The 23225-nt window shown below is 40.5% G+C and overlaps 1 protein-coding gene across 1 annotated transcript in view; it reads right to left on the reverse strand.

Moving 5' to 3' along the window:
• The window catches only part of KALRN (kalirin, RhoGEF kinase), a 359509-nt gene that overhangs the window by 153131 nt on the left and 183153 nt on the right, over positions 1 to 23225 (reverse strand). The window contains exons 16-25 of the mRNA XM_009887315.1: positions 18300 to 18419; positions 15409 to 15600; positions 11875 to 12024; positions 10818 to 10932; positions 8070 to 8185; positions 7354 to 7476; positions 4621 to 4803; positions 3422 to 3540; positions 2121 to 2187; positions 1106 to 1215 (exon numbers count right to left, since the gene is read on the reverse strand). Of these exons, the coding sequence (XP_009885617.1) occupies positions 1106 to 1215; positions 2121 to 2187; positions 3422 to 3540; positions 4621 to 4803; positions 7354 to 7476; positions 8070 to 8185; positions 10818 to 10932; positions 11875 to 12024; positions 15409 to 15600; positions 18300 to 18419 (1295 nt within the window). The remainder of the gene's footprint in view (positions 1 to 1105; positions 1216 to 2120; positions 2188 to 3421; positions 3541 to 4620; positions 4804 to 7353; positions 7477 to 8069; positions 8186 to 10817; positions 10933 to 11874; positions 12025 to 15408; positions 15601 to 18299; positions 18420 to 23225) is intronic.

Here is a 23225-nt window from a genome sequence, read left to right on the forward strand (position 1 = left end):
GGAAACAGATTATGCAGAAGCAGGAGGCTGGAGGAGAATGGGTCAGAGAAAGGACAAATGGTAGCAGCAGAAAGCTGAGGGACGTGACTGAGGGTTGAAGGGGTGTCAGCTGGGAGCTAGGGAAAGTCAAAAAGGAGACTAATCAGATGGCATCAGTCAGGGTCACTAAAAAGAAGATACAGCGCCACAAAGAAAGGGAAAGTGGTAAGGCAATTGGGTGATCCTAGCATATATTTAAATGGCAGCAGAATACTTACCCATATGACAGGGCAAATCTTGTGGGCTGGAAGTCAATTAATCTATTACTTAAAGGTCTTTTAAATGTATTATGCAGTTTGAATCTACTAGCCTGGTATGCTTTGAAGCTGCTTGCGCAAAAGCATGCATATGGCAATCTCTACTGGACCGTATTTATGTGTATGTGATGACCATATTTATCTGTATGTGATGAGGCATTTATCTGGCTGAACCACTGGAAGACTCCCAGAACTTCAGCAAGGAAGGGTTTTATGATTTGTTTTTCAAACTGCTTTGGTTTTGATGTGCAACATAAAGACAGACTTTGAAATTCTGACTGAACTCGTGAGAATCAGCACCCCTAAATGTTAAGTTTATAACTGCTATTGCATTCACATTATAGCAGGGAAACAAGGCCCTCTATGCTGATCTGATGGCACAGTCTTATCTTGAAAAGAGGGAGTACTTTTGGTTACAGATTAAAACCAGAGAGTCTCCAAGAAGTGGCAGGAAAGCTATTGATTAACCCAGCTCATGCCAACCATTCCTTTTTTTCTCCCTTGTGTTCTCCAAGGGATCATACTTTTGACAGGCAAGCTTCCAGACTAGATATCATGCTGTGAGACAGAAAGCATGTATAAGAGCACAAAGTATTGGTATGATATGGCTTTAACACTGTTAATCAGCTGAAGGCAAAGTTCAAACTAAGGTGCAACTCATTTTTGTAAAAGAAACAAAACAAGAAATCAATCATTATTTTGCAAATCTGGATCAATTACTTTACACTCCTGTGTGCACTGTATAGGTATACACATGCCTTTGGCTTCCTTAGTCAGTAAACATTATCAGAACTGTTAGGAAAACCTACTTGTTATGAAAGTCATATATCTCCTGAATATTGCCAAAGATGATGTGTTCCTTATTAAGGATCCCAGCAGGTATTTCTTCCACTCCACTTGTCATTTCCCAAAGGTAAGTCTGGAAGACACCAGCAATTCTTAGCTTTGTGAATAAATGCAGTGAAAAAGAATAGATCTCCCTGTTTTGTTGCCGAAGGCACAGGCTGACAAGGGAACTATGTACTTTGAGATTAAACAAACAAGCTAAAAAAATAAATGTTCCAGTGTCACAGAAAGCTCTACAGAAAAATTCAAAGTGCTGACACTCAGAAGTTGTCTGAGCAAAAAGCAGAAACATGCCAACAACACCCTTCTTTGCTGTCCAACTGATGGTGTCCAAAAGCTGCAGGCAGAAACAGTTGAAAGATAAGATGGATTTGCCACTTCAGTAGCATTAGATACACAAAAACCTCTTTCAAACTGCAGGAATGTAAAAGCTGACAGATTTCACTGAAATACACTCTGCTTTTTGCCTTGAATATCACAGTGCCTTCAGGAACACCCTGCTGTAGAGCTAGGCAAGGTGGAAATCCAGCTTTCTCTAGCATGAGATGATCCAAAGGAATAGATTTGAATTTTTAAGAAAATGCTCCATGATTCAAATAAAGAGTAGAAACCAACAAATTTCAGGCCAACGTGCAAATATACTGCTCTTTACTGAGTCCCGGGACATTGCTCTCACTCTGCAGGGGTTAGTGCAGCTTTGTGAATAAAGGCACACTTAGGTGTCCCTGGAGGTGCAGGCATTTACAGCCACCCGTGGGGAGCACAGGGCATAGTTCTGCTGGTGGGAGACAAGCTCCCTCTGCTGCCCACCCAGCTCCCCACCACCAGCAGGACATGGCTCTGCAGTGAGCCACCAATGGTGGTACCCTCACACAGACTCTTGTCAAGGTCAGCCTTTGCAGTACAGTGAACATCACCACTGCAAAGGATACCACGTCCTTCCTGAAAATACTCGAGACTTCCCGGGCCTTAACTTACCTCTAAACATTCATGTAAGTCCCTGACATAAGCTTTTTCTGTCTGAAGCAGCTCAGCCATAATGAATCTGAAAAAAAGAAAGTCTTTCAGGTGTTTTGGACATTACAGGCATTTGTACAATGAACAGAAAACAAAACATCCTTCTGTTGTCTCCATGAATCAGTGTACTTCCAATCTAAGCCTTCAGCTGCCTCTTTTTGCACATTTCAGCTTCAGGAATTGAGACCACTTCATAGTCTAGTCCCTTGTACAGTTATTTTCTAAGTATCTTTTCTGCATAAAATTTTATTAAGTTGTATTTCTGCAACCCTGAGGTGTGATTTAATATCTACATTCCCATCCTTAATAGTTAACTGAAAATAGTTTCTCAGATTTTTTTTTCCCCAGGAGTCAGGACTCGAGATTCACCAACTAATAGTCAAGGGCAAGTCACCCTGAAACTTGGCCTTCAGTGGCAATACAGGTGGATTTGGGAGACACCACGACTTTGAAGAGGCTTCAACAGCTTCATATCCAACTGGAGAAAACCCAGACTGCTAGGAAGCCCAGCAACCAAATCTGTATTGCCTGAGGCTGAGCATCTCAAAGTTGAAATGCCCAATGTTTTGGAAATGTGCCACAGACAGACCAAGTGTAACCACTGTTCCCCAAGATAAAAATGGTTTCTTATCAAGGTTATGCACTGTAGTGACAATTTCAGAGGGCTGAGAAGGACCTTACATACAAATGCTTTCCAGAATATTCTCACACAAAAATTGAGACAAAATACTGTGAAATTAGACTGTTTCTAAATTTAAGTGCAACAAGAACTCTCCAAATATTTCCTCTAGTATGAAATATTTCCAGTTTTCTCAGTTCTAAACCCACTGAAATTTGAACCTAAACTTTGAGTGAACTCTTGTTAACCCAGTTAACTCTGGAGTCACTGGAGTTTAGATGATACTGAGACATATAAAGATGGTTTTGGGGTTTTTTTTTGTTCATTTTACTTTTCACATACAGCCAGAAGGAAATCATGGCAATGAGTATCGCCATGACATCAGGGTCTAATCAAAGTGCTTGACTCAATCCTTTCCCTTTCCAAAAGTAACTTCTGATTAAAACCAAAAGATATTTAACCTGTACGTTCTAGAATTCTCTAGCCTACAAGTCACAACTTCTGCCCTATGCCTGTAGACTCATCTCAATAGCTCCACAGCTGGAAGGAGTTATAGGACTGTAGTCAGTTCTGGTTATGCAAATATCATAGAATCACTCTTAGATAATGTGTCATGGCAGACCGTTAACGTTTGGGGACATACTCTTTCTTTCTGGCCGACTTTCTTTTTTCTTCATTGACTTCATGATTTGCATCTCGCAGCTTTACCTCCCGGTCTGAAAGACTTGCTGGAATAATATCTAGCTCTAGGTCCTTGTTATCCTAGAAAAAGTGACAGTACAGATTTTAAATTCCTTGTAACCCTACTGCTGTGCAAAATGCAGCATGTTCATGAGATCATGTAAAAGAAGGGACAAAAAAAAAAAGTTAAGGATACCAATGTCAGAAAGAAGGAAATTCAAAGAGATTTAGAAGAACTACAGTGAGAAGGGAGAAAGTAAGAGAGAAATCTTAAAAAAATTTCAACTATGAGATTTATTATAGTCCTCACTGTTACTCCTATCTAGAAATAGGTATTGACAACAAAAGTTTAAATTTTACCTTGCTCCTTCACATCTAAATTAGTTGCCTAGTATGGGACTTCATAAATAGTCTGATAAAGTAGGGCACTATGCAGAGACAATCCCAACTTCCAATGGCCTTCTGCCATGGAAACACCTTTCCAGACTGTGTAACTTGGTGTAAACTAGAGACCCTTACAAGGAACAGTGCATTTAAGGTATCTTGTGGGCGTGAGGGAATTAATTCCTCTTTCTTTGATACTCGATTTTGAAGGGTGGTTGACTGAAATGCTTTTAAGTATTTCTGCTTCTTGCAGTGCCCCTTAATACTGTGGCCAGGGAATAGCAGGAGGTTCTAATTTTTGTTCCTCTTCTGTTGCTCTACTTCACCTAAAGGAGCTCAGAGATGAGGTTGGGGATCAATTTTTTTGGTTAGTTAAAGGATGAGAGAATGGAAACTTACAGTCAAAGCCTGAGTTTGATTCAAAATAATGGTGTGGGAGCCGGATTTATGGCTTATGCTAAAAGCAACACAGACTTTTATTCAAATAATGTGTTTCCCCCGCCTTCCCAGTAGCTATACGGTCTCCTGGAAAATGTGCAAACATTTGTTTAGAAAGTCTTCCTGATCTTCATCTGTCTCCTCATATCACTGATCTGCCATAAAAAAACCCTTTTTCTCTTCAAAAACAGTTGTGAGCTTGGCTAGGTAGGTTGGCTAGGTTTTAAAGTGTTTCTAATGGACACACGATAACCTGCAGCATTCATACCATAACCTTCACTTCCCTTTGTGACTTCCAGCTTTGGTATAAAACCCAAACAGGACATGGATTTACAGTACCTCTGTATTGATTCCAAGGGCTTTTTCCAGGGAGTAGCGGTATTTCCCCATCCTGAGAGAGAAGTCACGGTAGCGTTTGTCAACGGTGGTGACCCACTTCCTAATTTCAGTGGCGTGTATATGTCCTTTTTCTACAAAGCTGTCAGCCAGCTGGATGAGGAGCTTCACTTTCTCCTTTGTTTGCTGCCCAAAATACAGTCTTTGGTTATGTTGCATTATTATTATTTCCTTTGCTTTTAATTCACACAGCAGTCAGAAGCAGCTCACAATTTTTTATACATCATTAAAGAGTGCCTGTACTTCATCTTATACAGAATCAGATGCTTTAAACTTTGCCCAGTAAAACATGAAAGGAATGACATTTTTATAAGGACACTTATGAAGCTACAAGAGATAGAAAAAGTCAAGGTTTTGAAACCACACACACAAAGACATAAGGAAAACATGTTGGAAGTTAGACATGCCTCCTTCCCATAGCCAAAAACTTATTTTTTGTGAGCCTTGGAGCAGAAGACAGGATTTAAAAATCACACCTCATAAAATACACCAAGTTACTCTGAATTGATACCTAGGTGGTTCTGGAGACCTGTGTAGGCAGGTCATTAATACACCACATATCTGTCCAGAAAGTGAGTTTGAGTCACTACTACTCTGTTTCAGAAACAAACAGAATTTAAATCCAAATTCCCAGTCTACTATAAAATCTCCTACTATATAATCCCGTTAGTTTTTTAGTTCCAGTTACAGTATTACAAACTAAAGGCTGTCTGAATTCCAGAACATACACTTAAAACCCAAACCTTCCAGAAATCTTCTCCTTCACTTGGGCTCTGACTGCCCCTTAGTCACTATGGTTTTCCATGTTGAGGAACTTTGTGCAAATCTGGCACAAAAGAGCTAGTTATAAATTTTAGCTTAGACTCCAAATCTGTCCTAGGAACTGAAGGTGCCTGGACCCTATGTTTGAGTCAACTCAAGTACAAAATGCTTATAAAAACTGAGATATCAACTGTACAGACTGCACTCCAGCTGTAACACACATGTTAACCCTCAAAACCAAAAGGAGAATCAGTTGTAACCCCAGAGGTACTGCTTTTCAGAGATGGGGAGAACTTTCCACTCTGCCTGAAGTGAGACACGCTATCAGGTACTTAATGTTATCAGCAATCTGGCCACAATTGGACAAATGCTTGTCAGACCAGAAAACACCTAGCAGATTTCAAACACAAAACTAAATTCAAAGAATTCCACCAGCAAAATAAATTAACAGCTGAATCAGAGGTCATCGTAACAAATTAATTGAGTACTTAAGCAACGATAGGTATGGAGAAGTAAAAATCTGACTTCCTGTTATAATTTAAGGGTGTTTCATTTCCAGAAGCTACTGGTGTTTTTGCTTTCCAAACAATTGGTTTGGCCAGAAAGTTATTGGGATCAGGAAGGCATTCAGTTACAGCTTAATTTGAGAATAACATCAGTCTGGGAGTGACATGCATTCACCAGATTGCACGTGGCAGTGAAAATATTCTAGGTCAGCAGTAGGATAGTGATTTATTAGAGCCCTAGGGATCAAGACTAGATGCACCAGTGTAAGGAACAGTCAGTAATGGTCAATAAGGAACAAAAACTCAATCCTAGGCTAAGTAAAGAGTAGAAATTGTTTGGAAACTTCTGGGCGAATCAGGATTATTCTGATCAAAATTAAATTATATCCTGGAACATGATTTCAGATGGACCGATTATGGGTGGTTAGAGGCCAGGAGTACTGTTAAAGGAATGTTGCATGGGTCCTGCCTGATTAAATTAATTTCCATCCGCTGCTAGTTATCTCCCTTTTTCACAAACATGCAAGCTAAGGAAAAAGGAAGGGGACGAGAACACCACAAAGCCTGTGAATCAAACCTGTGCAAGTATGGACAGCCTAATGAGGAATTTGAGGATTACAGAAGATCAATTTCAGGACACAGTGAAATGAAGCTACATAATACCAAAGCCATGGTCTTGCTGCAGTCCGACTTTGCAATTTAGATCCTTATCAGTGACTGTTAATACCCCTGTGGATTCACTGTCTGTGAATTACCTGTGGTTTGAATTAATTTGTCTGAAGCAGATCCAATCACCATTCCTCTGTAAACCCCACCAGATTTCTTAGAATTGCTCCATATAAATTAATAGATTCTCGGTAATGCAACTTTGTATTAAAAAGTGTCCACTCTGGAGTTTACAAACCCATTTATATAAAGTATTTTGTTGGGATCAGCAGATTATTTATAATGAGAGAAATGATCATCTGTGATCAACCCAGCTGGAATTAATGAAATAAATTGTGGTTGCAGTGACAGAAGAAAGAGACAGGGAGTCCAAGATGACCTTGCATATGTTCAGATCAATTAGTTACTCTATACCATTCTTGTATGATTCTTTGAGGATGGAATTAGGGTATGTCTCATCAGGTTGCTGTGAACTTTGTATGCAAATGGACTTTCTCTTCCTTCTGATCAGAACGAAAAATAAGCAGTACAGACCAAGTGGGAGAAAACCTCCTTTTTGTGCCTACGTCTTCCTAAAAATGAACAATCACATTTCTCAAAAGACATTTATCTTCTGGGCTAGGAATGTCAGGAGGAAAATACAAAATCAAGAGAATATTATTACAGAGATTTAAGGCACTGAAACAGGATCATACACATAGACTAAGGAGGATGCCATAATTAGATTATAGTCACTGTTTACCTTGGCAGGTACTCTGAATTCTCCATATTCCTTCAGGAGTTCCTGAGTTTCTTCTGCTGATTCCCCTGTGGAGTTGTGAGTAGAGAGGTAATATTCGCCTGTTTCTTGGATCCAGTCTAAGGCCTGTCAAAGTAAAAAAAAAAAAACAAACAACAAAACAAAAAAACACAAAGGAAAAACAAAACAGTCTTTGTATTTCAAGAACTAATCCTCCAAGAAAAAGAAATCTGCCAAGTAAAGGATATCAAGTCCATTGGGACTTCATCCAGTGTGTACTAAAACACTTTCTAGAAATGCATAAAAAGTAGATAGGAATCAAAGCAGGTGGGAGATAATACAAAAGGTGCTGTATGTTTTCTAGGAGAAAAAGGAATGTAGGGAATTCTACCAATATACAGATAAATCTGCATGCAGGGAAAGCAGTTTTTTTTTTCATTCAGTAATAGCTCAATAAAACAAATTTGCTCTTACGCTTATTTTCAAACAAGTGAACAAAACCAGAAATTAATCTGACCTGGCAAAAATACTGAGTTTTGCTGTTGGGATTTAGAATTTTCTAAAATTGTTTTAAAAATCTACATTTGCCAAGTTTTCAAATGTTACACTTTTGAAATACAACTTGAGATTGCAACAGGAACCCCACAGAGGCATTACACAAATACAAGAAATATTGACACACTGCCAGACAGAAAGACAAAGTGTGTTTTTTACACTACCTGCTTGGCACTGCGCTCAAAGACAACATATTGTTGGCACTGATCTAATCTCCGCTTCTTCAGGGTCCAGAAGTGAAGGACCCGGTTCTCCCTCTGCAGCAGCTCACTCAGAATGGCTGTAGGGCAAAGGAAAATATCTGTATGATTAATGATTCTGAGTGCATACAGAAATAAGCCATAAAAAGCTGAATTTACTCCCTCTGCCTGGACCACACTCGCAAGAGCAGAGCCCCTGAGATTGTACTTCTTAAAAACAAGCATTGATTCAAAGGGGCTGTTTTAAAACAAAACACAACACAACAGAAAAGTGCAGTTGCAGGGTTATTTGGTAAAGGAGAAGATGCTAGAACAGATTTCAGGATTTACCCCAGGAAATACACTGGGGTACCTGATTTATAGTCTTTTCGTTCTCTTCTGTTGTGTATTTCAGGAGTCTAGTACTGGTTGACATAGGAGAAGTTGCCCTTTTACTGCCTCCGTCTGTTGCTCTGGCCACAGGCTATGCAGCACTTGGCATCAAAGCCTACTGTCATGCATGAGCTCTGGTCATGACTGAATTTAATTCAGACCTGAACCCCCTGTTTGACATACCCGGTAAGGTTTCTTACACAGCTGCGCTGCCTGGTGACCCTCTGTGTGCTGCTCCCTGAGCAGTTACTGCTGGGCTACGATTTTGAGTTGAGGCCTGGTATTGGTCCTCTAAACTGTTTTCTGTGTGATGGGAATGTGACAGACACCCAGCTTCAGGGAGAGACTGGCAGAAGACCTGCTACTCCTTGGACCTTAGCACATACGTGTTCACCTTCAAAACCTGAGTGCTCAGCCAGACTGTATCAACTTGATCAACGGGTGTGATGTAACTCTTTAAAAAATACCATGGGTTTAACTGAAAAGATTAAATGCAGAGAGAGCGCAAGAGATTTACATTATATAAGTGGCATAAACCTTAGTTAAACCTGAGCTTTTCTAATTAAAGTGAGCTAAGTCACATGCAGCTGGCAGCAGCCTGCCTCATCCCAGCCACAGCTGGGTAGGGAGCTCAGGTGGGTACCTCGGCAGGCGAGGCACGGCAGCCCCCTGTCCTTATCCTTAAAGCACAGCATCCACTAGAGGGGGCTTAGGCACACGCAGCCCGGGCAGCAGCCACGCTTTTTTGTATTAAAACACTGAGTTTAGCTTCTCGACCACTTACAGTGACTTACGATCATTTACAGCACCTGTTAATAACTTCTCTCACCCTAAGCCCTTTCTGAATGTACTGATACTCATTGCTTATGTGTCAAAACTGGGGGCAGCAAACAGATTTGGATGTATCCCTCCCAATTTACAAGCACGACGCTGATTACGGTAAAAAAATTTGTAATACTTAAGTGAATTGCAAAACCTCGGCCAGTCCCTGCTGAGGGAACTTTGAACGACAAAATGAACTTGAATCTTGACTTGGTGCTCTCGATCAGGTCTCTGCATAAACAGTTTATGCCAAATAAAACTAATTTTGTTCTGTATTAATGACTTCGCTTTGGAAGCACAATAGGTATCCTACTAAATGGTGCTTTTATTCTGAACTAAAGATTTTCTGTGGATAGAATCACCAAGCATAAGAATTACACTTTTGGCTTAGAAAAAGACTAGTATACAAGCTGAATTTTATATAAGTAATTTCAAAAAAGCTCAGTGAGGAATGCTCACAAAAGCTTATATCAGGTGCATACTTAAGGGCTTGCTGAGTCAGGATTTAATTAATTTTCCCGTGATTTTCAACTGTAGGGAACAAAAGTCCACAGCAACAACAAGCATTTGACACAGTAGCAGGGAAAAGTTGAACAAAGTCATGTTAACATTGAAGAACTGGTATTGAAAGAAAGGAAGGAAAATAATCTTTTCAGTAGCACCATTTTCATCTTCTGTGCATAAGCAAAGTTCCCACCCCTCCCACATATATAATAACTTCATTGCTTTTAACCTGTATCTTTCTGCAGCTTGTAAGAAAGCCAATAATAATAACAAAAAATGGTTTGTTTCAGCAGAATCCCTTTGGTCATTCTTATCAGTACCTTGCAGCATTGCTAGGCACCCATTAACAACTGTTTAATTATGCAGAGGTGTGGAAACACTTCAAGCATCTCAGATGTATCAGCTGATTGTAAATGGTGCTCTTTTGCCCAAAGGAAAGCAACTACAGGCAGATAGTTTTGCTGGTGACTGTTTGATGTGGTAGGACACCAAACAGGATTCCAGGGATGAAAAAAATAGCAGATCCATCCTAGGGACAAATAAGTTTGGACTTCATTTTTTTTTTTCTAGTGCTTAGCAGCAACAGGACATCTAGATCTTGTATCTGATTTGTGTTTATTTTTTTATGCATTTTTAGATATTAAGGCAAAAATAGTGTCTGATCACCTTGGCTGACACCCTACATGTTGGGAGATGGCACAGTGTCACTCCCATGGACTGTCCTAAGAAGAGAAGCCAGACAGAGCCCATATTTCAAACCCATTTCCTTCCCGCCACCCCCAAATTGCATCAGCGGAGTTCCATATAAGAACTCACACCTAGCAGAGAAGGGACCACTTTCTGAGAGGCCTCACTACCATTGCTAAAGCTGTCAGGCTTATGTATCCTCTTAGTGACATCAGATTGCAAAACTTAAGGCGCCTTCTCAGCATGTTCACAAACTTTAGGGTAAGCACACAGTAGAGGGGGAAGCAAACAAAACCTTCAATGCTGTCGTTGCACCAGTGCACCAACCTTTTACTTGCTGCTCGGGCCCCCTTGTATGGCTTGCTACTCCGGGCATGCTGACATTGTTTCGGTGGATGTACTTGAGGAATACCTCAGCGTTCCTTCGTGCCAGTGTACAGGCCTAAAAAAACCAGCCCCCAACAAGAAGAATCAGTAAAGATGAGCAAAGAAAACAAAGGGGACCCAAGGGAGTTCTCTGCTTCTTTTGCAGGGAGAAGTTCTCTTTCACACGGGAACGTGGGAGCTTCAGCTAAGAGTCAATTAACTCAGCTAATAAACTATCAGCCTCATAAATGTATTAAAACACATGAGTCATTTTTGAATATAGTGGGCGATAGTTATATACTAAGGCAAATTAATGACAGTAATAAAACAACTGGTTGTAAAGAGCTAGTACATCACACATTTTCAATCTAACCGAAGCTAACCCATCTCTCAAGAAAAGTACTCATTGTTTCAAAGAATGTACCATCTAGAGGCATCATTTCTTAAGCCTTGCCTGCAAGCATAGTTTCATGTCGTATATCAGTTTTAGTGGAAGGTGGGAGGCTGGCTGTCAATTGACTTGTCAGCCTGGCAGTTCCACAGTTCTCACAAAGCAGCACCTGGAAGGCAGGAGGAAATCTCTGTCTCCATCCTGATGCTGCCCTGCAGGGACACAATTGCTTCAGCTGTTAATAGTTATTGGCTTGGAGGACAGAACTTGAAATGCTGGATGGTTTGTATAAGCCAACACCAAAATGCTGTGTAATACCTGTCATTTATAATGCTCTTCATATGCAATTTTGAGAATTTGAACTTTGAACCAGCATAACAACTAACATCTTCCAAGTGCAATGCAAATACCACCTAATTAGTCCTGATGACATCTCTGAGATATGCATTGATGATAATGCTTATTACCCCTCCTATAACAGTGTGAAACTGGCCTAGGGCGTATACAGCCAACCAGTAGCTGAACTGGAATTACATCTCAAAGCCTCCTCTCAAAATCACCAATGTTGCTTTAAATTGACTACTTAATGGGGAGTTTTCCTGATTTATTCGAGAACTAAAATGAAACCTTGAGAAAAGCCTCCTTCTGTTCCAGATGTTTGCTGATCAGAGGGATGACGTGGTCTATCTCAGCTGCTGGTCCAAGTTTATCTCGACCTCCACACCAGTCTTCATCCCGTCTGTATTCTTGCTCCAAGCTCTCTAATACGCTGCATACCTGAAACATGCCCATAGCACAACAATTCAGTTGCCTACAATCATAATCAGGAGGAACATATTCAGTAAAAGTCTATGACCAATGATATTTCAAACCTAAATCCTTTGGACTATGGGCCCTGGCTTGGAGGATGAGTGGGTATGAAACAGGCCCTGGACAGAATGATCGAGCAGTGCTTCTTACCCGTAGGGATCTCCACTGTTTGGGATGCAATTCATCTGGTTTAAGGGTGATAAATCCTTCTTCTCTTCCAGTGGATAACCGGGGGGAAGCTCAAAAGGTTGAATCAAGGCAAGGGTCAGTGTTGGTCCCACTGGACCATTCAGGAAACAATCCCTATTCCGGAAGGGTGCTTTAGATGTGTTTAAATCCCACTGAAGTCAAGGGACTTAGCACATACTTAAAGAAAAACACATGCTTAAATACTTTAGTGAAACAAAGTCTGAAGCTGGAACTAATTCTCTTCAGCTGCTTGTTAGTTGCTCCCTATACAGTTTTTGTAAAGACTGATGGAAACCAATAGACATTAAATCAGTGTCGCAAAATAGGTGGATGCAGGTGTTCCACTGTACAGGGCTTACACAAGCATCTTCTGTCTTGGCAGAATAATGGGAATGAAGTAAATAAACCAACACATCCTGGAAACTGTCTGCAGTGGCTTCAGACAAGGCTGAGTCTTTTGCTTTGCAGATCCTGAGAATGACTCTTAGTGGCTTGTGCAGACACCAAGAAAAGTAGAAAAGTTTTCAGGACCATTTGGAACTTTCCTCTTCTCTTCCAGATGGCTCTTCCTACACACTCCACTGCTGAGATTACTCAAGATCCAGTCAGTTATTGATGGAGGTCCAGCTAATCATGTTCATCCTTTTTTCGCTCACTCCCGCAACTTCTATATGAATGCAGTTATAATTCAGAGGACCCTACGTGCTCAAGAGCATAGTCTTGGAGGGGACTCCAGCATCACCCACCAATCCTGCCCCTGCTATTGCAGGCCATTTTCATATAACTTATTCACCATTAAAACTGGTCAACTGAGGTGAACTGATCAACTTACTCTGCTGCCAGGCTGTTCAAGGACCTTATGCATTTGACAATCTGAAATCATCTTATTGCTTGGACGCAAACCAGCATTCACCCTCAAACATTTATCTGAGAGCAAGTGCCCCATGTGCTATTCAGGCACAGAGAAGCATTTCCATTTTACTTCTTAGTTCTTGAAAACTTTGGGACTTTACTGGACTTTGGTGACTTAAAAAATGAAAGTAGATGGACTGTCCGAGGTCCACAGCTTTTCAGAAAGTATGGTCCCTGCACAGGCAAATATCATTTCTCTGTTAAGACGATGACAGAAATTTATATAAAGTGGGCTGTCAATGAAGTCAGAGAGAAAACGGGCTATTTGAAAACCAGGGCTCCCCCGATTATATTAAGAACATAGTATACTTGGGAAAGACAGGCATGAAAAAGTTTGGCTGGTTGTGACAGTCTCTCCACCCTTTTAGCTCCTTTTTCTAGATACTCAGAGAATTCAGGATCCTGTAAATTACTCAATCCACTGTTATCCAGTCAGGGAGCAGACCATTAAGGACTGTAGATCAGTCGTGCAGCCCAAGAGAAGACGACAGACTACTTGCAGCAGTGAGTTTATGAGCATTCAGAGACTGAATGATCTTTGTCCTAAACATTTGCTGAATAGACACAACTAATGAATGAACTGGTGGGCACTGCAGCATGCTTGTCTATGGCTTGAAAACAGGAAGAGACTGACTTGATAAATTACTGGCTATGAATATTTTGGCCAGCACATTTGACTGTCTAAAGCACTAATGAATCCCTTAATGGTTTTCATTTCTCACAATCCTCCACCAGCAGTAATTCATTTCAATCTTGAATGCATCAGGGACTGTAAATCTGTTTGAAACTCTTCACAGCGCCAGACATTCATTATAAGGAATGAATTCATCTTAAACAATCTTAAAAACGCATTAAACAAATGACACAAAAAGTAGCCCAAGGATAATCTACAGCCTTGATGTTAAGGAAAAAATAATCTCCTTCCATACTGATATATTTAGTTGTGCTAAAAGAAAACTTCCCATGTCTGGTTTTCTAATTGAGGAACTAACTGTGTGATAATAACAATAGAAAATTTAATGGAAATCACTGCTGCTTTTTGTATAAAACCACAGGTTCCTGCAATGTCCACGCTAACACGAACTGCCTGGCTGCAGTAAATTACATCAGGCAAGGCTATTCAAGTATCCACACTATGACACTAATTCTCACTGACTACAGTATAAATGGCACCTGTTTGTGCAAGGCATGAAAGTCCCACCATACCAGCAGCAAACTGGAATGTGTTTTGCAATTCATGGACATCTGCAGTGAAGTACAGTTGTGTTAACATATAATGGTTACTGCTGTAATTGTCTGTGTTGCAGGTAGATTTAAGAGAAATCCCTTTATATCTTGGCATCTTTTTCAGCATAGTGGTGTTTAACTACTAGCGAAAACACTGGCTAGTACTCCTTACAAACTAACAGGTAATTAATTGCAAGCAGTTCTCAAGGAAAAGCAGATTTATATTCCTCAAAATTAACTCTGGTATCATGAGAACTTGAAACAAAAATGGTGGGATTTCAGAAATTCTTCCCATTGGAAAGGGGACAATTACAAAAACCCAAACCTTCAAGAATTACATTGCTTTACTGAAAATTTTAAGATCAAAGTTATTGGAAACTGCTGCCCTCTATTTTTTTTTTGTTGTTCTCTCTTTTTTTTTTTTTTTTACAATAGTTGTCAAAGAAACAATTTTGACCAGTTCAAATTTTGCTTTCCATGCGTGGCTTAGCGTTGCTATGCCAATGGAGCAAATGTCCTTTCAGTTAATTTTGCCAGTGCTGTGAGATCCCTTGCTGGCAGAAGACCCTCTGCATTCGGGGTCAGAGTAGAAAACCCGCACCTACCAGCACTGCTACATCATGGAGTGCACTCACATTGGTGTTTACCAGCTGGGAATCACCAGCGGGCTCAACACTGGCCCTGTTCAGGTGACAGAAAGGTTTGTGTGCACCTAATGTGTGGATGAAGACATGCAAAGGTATGTGAAAAGACAAAGGGCTGCTTTTAAGGGCAAGCAAGGCTGACTTGGGAAGCCACACTCTTCCTACTTTTGGGATTACTTAAGGAAAAGGGAGAAGAATGAGCACTGCTCCTTAGTGGTATTAGCAGAGCAGGCATTTGGAACAGTTAAACACTTCGGAAGAGTGGCGCGACTGCACCACTGATCTTGGTGAGTTGCGAGACCTTCCCACTATACACTGGGAGCTAAGTCTCAGACTGTAGCAATATGTTATGGCACACATACAATACTGTTCAGCTCACCTGCTCAGAGGTTTTATAGAAGGCCACCGAGGCGTTGACAAGTTTGAGCCTGTCCTCCATCTTCAGCATCAGCTGCTGCCAGTGCAGGGCCACCTTTTCGGCACACTCTCTGATAGCATCGGCATCATAATGCCCAGCCTGTAGCAACACTTCAGCTTTCTGCTGGACCTGCAGGGCACTCTGGTGTGTCTTCTGTAAGGAAGTGGCATGAAAGAGGGACTGTGTATGAGGGGAGGAAAGAGAGGTTGTATAGATGCGCCAGATGTATGGTAGAAAGGTGAAGCGAGGTGTGAGCATGGAGATGCGAGAGAGTGAAACATTTTCAGAGAGTTATCCTCAGTTAACAATTACTTTCTGCAAAGCATTTTAGTTTCAATTATTCACACGCATTTGCAACATGTTATTAAAGCTTGGGACAAGCAAGCACTGGCTAAGGCGGGTTAGCTCCACTGTTCTGCTACTGCCCCTTGGGCAACAGCCCGGGGTGGGGTTCCTGGTGGGTCTATTTTGACAACCCCAATGCAGGCAGCAGTTGTGCTGAGCTCCCACCCAGCCCGTACTCGGTGCTGACTGCATCCCACACGATCTGCAGATACAAAAGCAAACACCAAAGAGTTGGCAAACTATGGGCCTAATCACCCTAATTTGACTCTTGCCAGGCAGTTTACTGGCATCAGCAGCTTTACTCATGTGTCTAATTGTCCCTGTCCACAGGATACAAAACATCAACCCCAGAAGACACGAAGACGCCTTACTAAATGGCATGAACTATATCACAAACATCAGCCCCTACAAGACACATTGGACCTTTAAGGGCCGAGCTGGGGGTACTCAAGCCATTTTCTCCACTGTTCCCCAGTTTACTCAGTAGGCGCTTCATAGGCAGGACTGAATTATCTGCCCCATTCCCCAGCCTACACCAGCCCCTCTCACAGTAACCAAGTGGTGGTTACACCTTCCTCTGTGGGCAGCTGAGAGGAAAATAGCCCCTGGCCCTTCACAGCCTCCTGAGTAACTGTGTTCAGGCATGGTTTAGTCAAATATTTGATTTTAATCTTCTGAACAGAAGCCCTGAAATCTCCCAAAGACTCCTCTGTTCTACATCCCATTTGTAACTGCTACTGACAAATTCTCATGTGATACTTTTATGATCTAATCCTTGAACCTGGAAAGAAGCTTGAAATCATCTGGTAATACACTGATGAATAATGCAATGTAGAGAAAGCTATTAGCAAAAAAAGGATTAATACTTGGCAGAAACATTTAGGAAGATGTTCAAGAACAACTGGTTAAATTTAATATCCAGCTGCTTTACTGATGTTAGAGTTGTAATACTTGTTTTAAATAGACTTTAAAGGATTTCAACTGAAAATCAATTCCACATCTAGAATGCCTTTAGAGAACAGTCTGCCCTGTGTGCTTAGCTGATTTCTTCCCCATATTGAGCTTTAAACACTTTAAATATTTAATGTACTGTTTTCTCCCTTTGAAAACTTACTTTCTTCTTACTGTGGCATAACCCTCTCCTCCCTCTGTGATTTGCATTTACCACCAAACACAAGAACTTCCCCAATGGCAGCAAGCTGCGATAACATAGCCAGTGGGTGTCTTGTTCCCCACCGCTGTCTGGTGATGGCTGCCAAGATGTGGTCAGCACAGCTTGGTACCAGCCAGCTCATACAGAATTGATAGAAAACTTCTTCCTTTTCCCTTTGGAGCTGCAACAGCTGCTCCTTCCTTAGTGTGAGTGGAGCTGAATTAAAATAGGTCATTAGCTGAGATCTGAACTCTATACGTACTAGCAACATCATAATGTATATTGACCTGTTTAAAGTTTACCAGAAGACATAAAGACAACTCCCCCCCCCCCAATCTCTTCAAATCTCCATTATGGAAATATTATTTTCCTAATTTAAGATTTGGTTTAGTTTTGGTTATTTTCAAATATACGTAAACCACAAAAAGGTATTATCCAAATTGTTCTTTGCTCTATAAAAAGGTAACAATTAACATACTCTGGGAAGCATATACACCTTGTTAAGCAGGAACAGGAGAAAGCAATGGCCCCTCTTTCTCGCAACCAGAGTGAGTACACCCTGTGAGCGTCGCGTTTGTTCATAACAACAAAGATATATAAAGTACTGAGCCTAACTATGAGTCTTGTAGTACCCTGCTCAGGGAAGTTCATAGCCCTTCACTACCTTCTCATCCAAAAGAAAGCAGCCCAGAGGAGGTGCTATTCCTCCTGCCACGTCCTGGCTCCTTGAATAAGGCAAATTAATTGGCTAACAATTAGTTTTCAAGGGCCAGGTCAAAGATGTGCTGCTCCAGGGCAAGCAGGAGCAAAAGTCAGTTTTGCAGGCAATTCTTAAAAATCACCCCTCTTGCCTGTTCTTCAAAGTAAAGTTATTTGGGAATGTGGGCGTGAACGAATGTCTCTTCTGCTGTCAACAAAAGGGGAGTTGAATGAAACAAAGATTTCATGCAAGAGCATTATCCAATAACAAAGATATTCATAAATGAATGCTGTGAAATGATCTGCAAATCACGGATGTGGGAAGAAACTGACTTTACAAGTTTTTCCCATTTTCAAATAAATTTGTGAATTTTAATCTTACTTTTTTACCAAAGAAATTATCAGGAGATGCGTGAATGTCATTTTCATGAATGGAAAGGCTGATACCTGACAGCCGAAGAATTAGCTGCAGATGATAAATAATTTATTTCACTATTAACCTCTGGCTGCATTACAAGTTTAATGATTAAGTTGACTTTCCTAAAGTTTTTATTCCTTCCCTTCCTTTAAGCAAGCTGCCACTGATGCCAAAGAGATAACTGTTGGTATGATGTTCACCTGGGAAGGAGAAACAAAGTTAACTTATTCGTGTTACCTCTATGGCCAGCTGAAACTGCTCGTGCTCTCGCTGGAGCTGCTCAGCTTCGGAGAGGGAGCTTGCATTGACAAGGCTTGCATTCAGCATTGATTCACCATTCCTGATCCAGCCAAGCACCTGTAAAGAAAGGATGTGCTTATGGAAAGGTTGCTTCAGTACAAAGGTTTATGTAGTCACCGATCAGAAAAGCCTTCAGCCTGGCTAACGAAAAGGTACTTTTCCCAGTGTGGTCTCAGGCTGAATCAGAGCAGAAAAAAAGCCTAGGATAAGGACTTTATGACATAAATTTTTAGAGGGAGAAGATCTTATTGAAGAAGTTACTGCTTGAAGAATTAAACTCCCAAAGTATTTATATGGATGTTCGGATAGCAAAGAGCTTTCATTTCCGAGGTTTGATCACACAAAGGAATGCTCCCCTGTGCAAACACTGCAGGGCAAAACCACAAAGCATGATGAGGAAGGTTTGAAATTAAACATAAAGATCTCTTCCTTTTCCAAATTTCCAACTGGAACCATGGACCCTGCAACTCCTTTCTGGTCCATGTGCCTGTGTTTCTTTCATGCAAAAGTCAGAGCTTAGGGGTGAGGAGGGAAAAGACACAGTTGGATTCATTTGACATGGAGTTAAGGTGCAGTTGAAGTTTCCACCTGCATGCAGAGCTAGGAAGAAACCTCAGGTCTTGAGTTTTATATTTAGTCAAGAGGCTTTGCTTCAGGGACATTCAGATTATTTGTAGATGTGCCATGCATGCTGTAATGACTGCAGAATCAAATCCTAAATATACATAATTAATCTATCAAGCTTGTATTTATTCATTTAAGCAGCAACATTTTCTGCTATTTTAAGACACGTTTGGAAAATTAGCACCCAGAACACATGTGCAAGTTCTTTGCTGTGTTGTCTCAAAGCCTATTTTCTACCTGTGTGGGTGTCAAATTATTCCAATAAAGCCAGAAAGTTGCTGAATTCAATTCACAGATGCACAGGAAATTCTGACTGCCCAATCACTGCCCTAAATTTAGCTCGTGATTTACAAAGCTCCAAAACTGACTTTGCTGCAATATTCTACATAGTAATTTCCCTTTTGTGTCATCATTTTCACGAAGTGATCCATTAAATTGTCTGAAAGAAACAGGGATCTTCTGTTGTTTTGGTTTTTACCCCTACCTCATGCATCACCCTCGTTATAGCCATTCAGTTCCCTGTAGGGTAGGAAAATGAGTTTTCCCTAGGAGAAAGAAAGGGGAACCATCTACACATATAGCTGACCCTAATTTGTAGAAAATTACATTCTGCTCAGTACAACAGTGTGGAAGATTTCATTTGTCAGCTTTCTCTCTTTCATCAGCAGGTGTTATTGTTCCCGTGGGAAATGCAACAAAGGTTTAAAGGAAAAGAAATCGGGTTATCATATGGCAATCTTTTTGGCTGGCATTTTCTATAATCCATCAGACAAGAAAGCTACGTTATTACCAACTACATGGTACCAAAAGCTGAAGTTAACCAAAGGATCACTGTTGCTGGGAAAGACTGGAAGTGAGGACATCATAAAGCAAGACATGCTTTCACATTTTATATGCTGTGATATATCCTGAATTGGGCCATTTAGAGTGTAGAAAATACTGAGTATGTGTGCTAAAAATGCAGTAGATTTTATTTTTTTTCAAGCAATATAATCAGGGCATGACAGTGTCCTCTTGGGAACAACTTTCATTTGAGCTGGAATTTTCATAACCTGCCACAAAGGTTTTAATGCAGATTTCATACAAATGTCCAGATCTCTAAATAGTAATAAAATCATTGGAAACCCCAGTCTTAAAACAAAGCAACTTGATTAGTGAAAAGCTAATAGGCAACAAGGTTGAGTAAGAGGGACCATACAACCGACAGCAGCCAGGCTTCTTCCAGTGTTAATGATACACGTGCATTCCTCTGTACTACTGTCTTGTTGACTCAAAAGTATTCAGGGTAAAGCAGTTCAGGTCAGGCTCTGATGGACGACATCTTGTCAGCAATGCTTACAGAGCTCTTCTTGACGAAGGCTGCTGCCATCCCTGAGTGGTGCCACCCCAGAGTGTGGGTTCAGGCACTCACTGTGGGGCTCCTGCACCCCCCTTCCAGGCCCAGTTAGCACACAACCACTAGCAAATTTTACTTGAAAGAATTTAAATAACAATCCCATTCTAATTCCAAAAGTCTAACACTTAAATGTTAGGGGCCTCATTTGGGATTGCATCAGCTTTTTCCATAGTAATGTTTTTCTCTTCATTTTTTTTCCCTCTTCTTTTTTGTGTGTGTATTGTTTAAATACAGTAAGAAAAAAATTCAGTTGCATACCCAAAGCTTCTTAAGGCTAAGTGCAAAACCCAGTCACCTGCAAAGCCTTTCATTGTGTCACTGGTTTGGAAGTAGACTGTGAAATGTTTGGAAAAGAGCATTTACACATTTATATCTGGTTTACAAGACCTACTCACAAATTGACTCCTACTTATATGGTGCTTAATACCTTTTCATTAAAATATGTATAGAAGCTGCTAATAGAGCAACCGAGACACTTCTCTGACCATTTCCTGTATTAATAGATTCACCATTATCTGGCAATGTGCAGACAGGCCAACAGCAAAAGATAGCTTTAAACAGACATTTCCTACAAATTACAGATTTTATCAACTTTGTAGAAGCGGTGATTAAATAATTCTGGAGTTAAATAAATCTCCAAAGATTCTTTTAAAAATCCTAACCTTTTTTTTTTTTTTTAAAGGAAAAGCAAAAACACATTGACAGCAACTTAGATAAAAGCCACTTGCCACTGGAGGATTTCACTGCAAGGCATGGGTTGCCTAACACAGCAACCACCACAGTTCTGAAACAACTCCCACATTTGACTCCAATTTGCTGAAAACAGGCTACATCTGCATATGACTCCTCTGAAATTAAGTAATAGTACCAAGTTCTTCTAAAATTCATACCCTGAAACTGCCACCTTCACTGAGTACAAAATCAGACCTTACAGGAAAAATAAAAAGGGAGGCACCTCGTGTGCAGCCTTCCTTAAGAAACAAGAGCTCTGTGCCACATAGTGTTTCTGTCTGGTTTAGTTTAGTCAGAATGCCTTCCTTGATGTTTCTAAAACAGACTTAAAGCATTACTTGATACCCATCAAGTTACGTTGGAAAAGATTTTTAAGTTCAAAAGGCAAAACACTGTAAGTGAATCTTTTACATCTCTGGATGTAAAAGCTTCTTTGAGAGGCTCTTAATGCCACAGACACAACCACCAGCAAGGACACCTTCTGCTAATTTTAGCCGTGTTCAAAACTGCATCAGGTTTCCAGGAGCTCTGCGACATTAGATTGGGGAAAAAACCAAACATGTTCAGTGTCTCTCAAATGACTACTTCCCCTCATCCTTTGGGCATATTCATCTGGAAGCAAATCTAACGCCAAACAGCAAAAGTGGATGGATGGCAAGCACATGAAAAGGAATAAATACACTTCAAAAAAATCTGGAAAAAAAATGTAGTGGGACACTTTGAGGGTATCTGAGAGTAAATTAGGTCAAGTTAAACGCTTATCAAAAAAAGAAATAAAACATACAAAGATAAAATAAGCTGACGGGGAAGGCAAACAGCTGCAAGCACTGCATTAGAGAGTTTTTTTAAAACTGATCTCCACAACTCTATTCTGCTATTACTTTTATGTAAGCAATCCAAGCTCTGTAGTTTCTGTAGGAAATGAGTGGGATCCAAATGAAGGGAAATCAGTCTTGGGCAGGATCTTAATAACAAAGAGTTTGTGAATCACTCATCTATACTATTTCCACTCTAAAGCACTTCACAGAACATCTCATTTGGAATTGTTCCGCTCTAATGGCCTCAAACTTCGATTCATTGTCTTGGCATTCAAACCCTTGGTGTATATGATATAAAGCAGAAATCCCTGGTAAATGAGACTTAAATAGATAGAGACAGTTAAAAGACTTTGTGTTTCCATGAGCCATTATATCAAAATACAAACACATGTACATGTAACAGCCTTGACCAATTTTACGATGTCAGCAGAACTTAACCACAGCTACAGTAGGTGTCTTGCAGCAACCACATCTCGACTGATTCACAAGAATGAGAGCACTTTGGTAATGAGATCATCCGTCGTCTCAGATGCACTAAAATGAAAGTGAAGGAAATCTGGACCAGACTGGAGATGAACTACAGGCCAAAATCAATATATTTCCCAATTTCACTAAACGGTTGGGAATATGACTCATAAACAGGAAACCAAATAGATAGGGCACAGATATATTTTAACTTGCCTCTTTCAAAAGGAAACTGTAGCTGTGGCAATTTATAGGTTAATAAGCAAAGGAGTTCTTAGTATTCAGCTGAACAAATAAAATGATTCCTCACTATTGGTTTGCTAAAAGGTCACACAGTAATGAAGGCTCTGATGGTCCCAAGCTCCATTAAGGAAATACTAACTCAAGGCAGCTGTTCTCCTCTCACAAGTAAGTATTAGGTAGTTCAGTCCTAAAACCATTTCCTTTGGTTAGATTTTGGGTTATAAAATTGTTAAGGCCCAGCAGATAATTGATAATGAGGCAAGTAACATCAGGTACCTGCAGAGAGTGCTACACTGCCACTGTATGGCTCCAGGAGCAGCCACAGGGCTGACCAATGGGCCCTTCATCCTTGTCAAGTGGGCTAGCGATGCTTGGTCAGATAGCGATAACCTGCATTTCTACCATTTCTGCTACACGTATTGCTCCTCTCTATTTTCTATCATAAGTTGAAATAGCTCTACTTCGTCATAAATCTACTGCACAGAACTCTAACCTGACCTAAGTTGTGTGCAAGAAAACATGGCAACCTATGGAAAAAAGGATACACTTCATAACCATATTAAGGTGGTGATTATGAGTATCACA

The sequence above is a fragment of the Charadrius vociferus genome, unplaced genomic scaffold (assembly GCF_000708025.1).
Source record: "Charadrius vociferus isolate BGI_N301 unplaced genomic scaffold, ASM70802v2 scaffold385, whole genome shotgun sequence".
Classification (NCBI taxonomy): Eukaryota; Metazoa; Chordata; class Aves; order Charadriiformes; family Charadriidae; genus Charadrius; species Charadrius vociferus.